This window comes from Grammomys surdaster, unplaced genomic scaffold (assembly GCF_004785775.1).
Source record: "Grammomys surdaster isolate TR1022 unplaced genomic scaffold, NIH_TR_1.0 208, whole genome shotgun sequence".
In the NCBI taxonomy this organism is placed as follows: Eukaryota; Metazoa; Chordata; class Mammalia; order Rodentia; family Muridae; genus Grammomys; species Grammomys surdaster.
This window is the reverse complement of record NW_021604653.1, coordinates 515,866-517,393: the sequence shown is the minus strand read 5'-3', so window position 1 is coordinate 517,393 and position 1,528 is coordinate 515,866. Positions and strand designations below refer to the sequence as shown.

General features: G+C 44.0%; 1 protein-coding gene across 3 annotated transcripts in view; it reads left to right on the top strand.

Annotated features, from left to right (window-relative positions):
• The window catches only part of Acmsd (aminocarboxymuconate semialdehyde decarboxylase), a 35,967-nt gene that overhangs the window by 20,852 nt on the left and 13,587 nt on the right, over window positions 1-1,528 (top strand). For all 3 annotated transcript variants that reach the window (XM_028771489.1, XM_028771488.1, XM_028771487.1), the window contains exon 6: window positions 512-605. In XM_028771489.1, coding sequence (XP_028627322.1) covers window positions 512-605 — 94 coding nt within the window. The remainder of the gene's footprint in view (window positions 1-511; window positions 606-1,528) is intronic.

The window sequence follows — 1,528 nt, the reverse complement described above, 5'->3', positions numbered from 1 at the left end:
AGAGAGAGAGAGAGAGAGAGAGAGAGAGAGAGAGAGAGAGAGAGAGACTGGGCAAGGTGGTATGCACTCATAAACCCAGAACTGGGGAAACACACAGAGATGGGCAGATTTCCTGGTGCTCAGTGGTCACACAACCTAGACAAACCAGTGAGCTTCAGGCTAATGAGAGACCCTGTCTCAAAACTCAGTGAGCAGCCCTTGCACACAACATGCAAAGCTGTTCTATGGCCCCCACACATGTGAGTGTGCATGCATGCATGCATGCGCACACACACATAATGAGTGATGGATATTTCCTGTAATTTTTTTCACCAAACAATATGCTAAATTCATCAACCTATGGTTAATCCTTTTTATTTTTTTAAAGTAGGAATAAATTGTCAAGCAATCTTTTATACAGATCAAGAAGGAGCTTCAAAAGTATTTAAGCTTATTTACTCAGATCAATGTAGAATCAGAAATAGAAAAGCAGACTCCCCCAAATAACTTCTCTTTCGTTGCTCTATTGAAGGCGGCTGAAAGGCTGAGCTGCTCTCTGTTCGTGCATCCCTGGGATATGCAGATGGACGGACGAATGGCCAAGTACTGGCTGCCTTGGCTTGTAGGTTTGTACTGGACTAGGGTTGGGAACACAGCACCAACTCTTGGGTTTTTCCTGTTATCCGTGGAATTCTGTTCTGCCAGGGGAAAAATAGAGTTAGATTGAGAGTAATAACAACTACAATTGATTAGGTATGTCTTTCAGGACTCTTCCAGGCAGCTTGGCTAATCTGAGCCTCTTCTAGGCAGCTCAGCTCATCTGAGAGAGAATCTCAGCAGTCTTTATTGTCTATACATGCTTAAAGGAGAGACCTAGTGTATATGATCGGTTTCAGGGACTTCTAGTGTTGCTGACTTCCTGAGTTTGCCCAGATTGCCTGTAGGATGAAATGTTTTCCCTTCCCTTAGAATCTCTTGTGTCTGGATGAGTTTCTTTCAAAATGGAATGTTTCACTCCTCTTTTAATATCATACATCTTAATAAGCTTCTCTGCAGATTTCACCTAGAATATACATCCCATGACTTATGGAGCTTCCCCTCCAAGATGGAGGTTTTATCTCAAATGAATTTGCTACAAACAAACAAACAAACAACAACAACAACACACACACAGTCCTACTGGTGAGGCTACAACAACAACAAACTGTTGTGTTTTATAAAAAGGGGGGCAGGATATGTTTCATAGAGCCAGGTATGGTGAAGTGAGAGGGGTGCCTCAGTGGGTCCATGCTGAAGCATCTCTTCCCCCTGAGGTACCAACCTAGTATAGAATAGAGTTTATTTAGGGCATGGAAAGAGGAGTTGAGAAGGGAGGAGAGAGAGTGGGAGAAGGAAAGAGAGGGAAAAGGGGGTCAGAGAGAGAAGGGGCAGAGAAAGTAAGAGATCGAGGAGAGGGCTAACAATCCCTTTTATAGTAAGCCAGGCGTTTCTGGCTGTTGACAAGTAACTGCTTGGCAGAATCTAGAAGGAATGCAACGGGGGGGGGGGG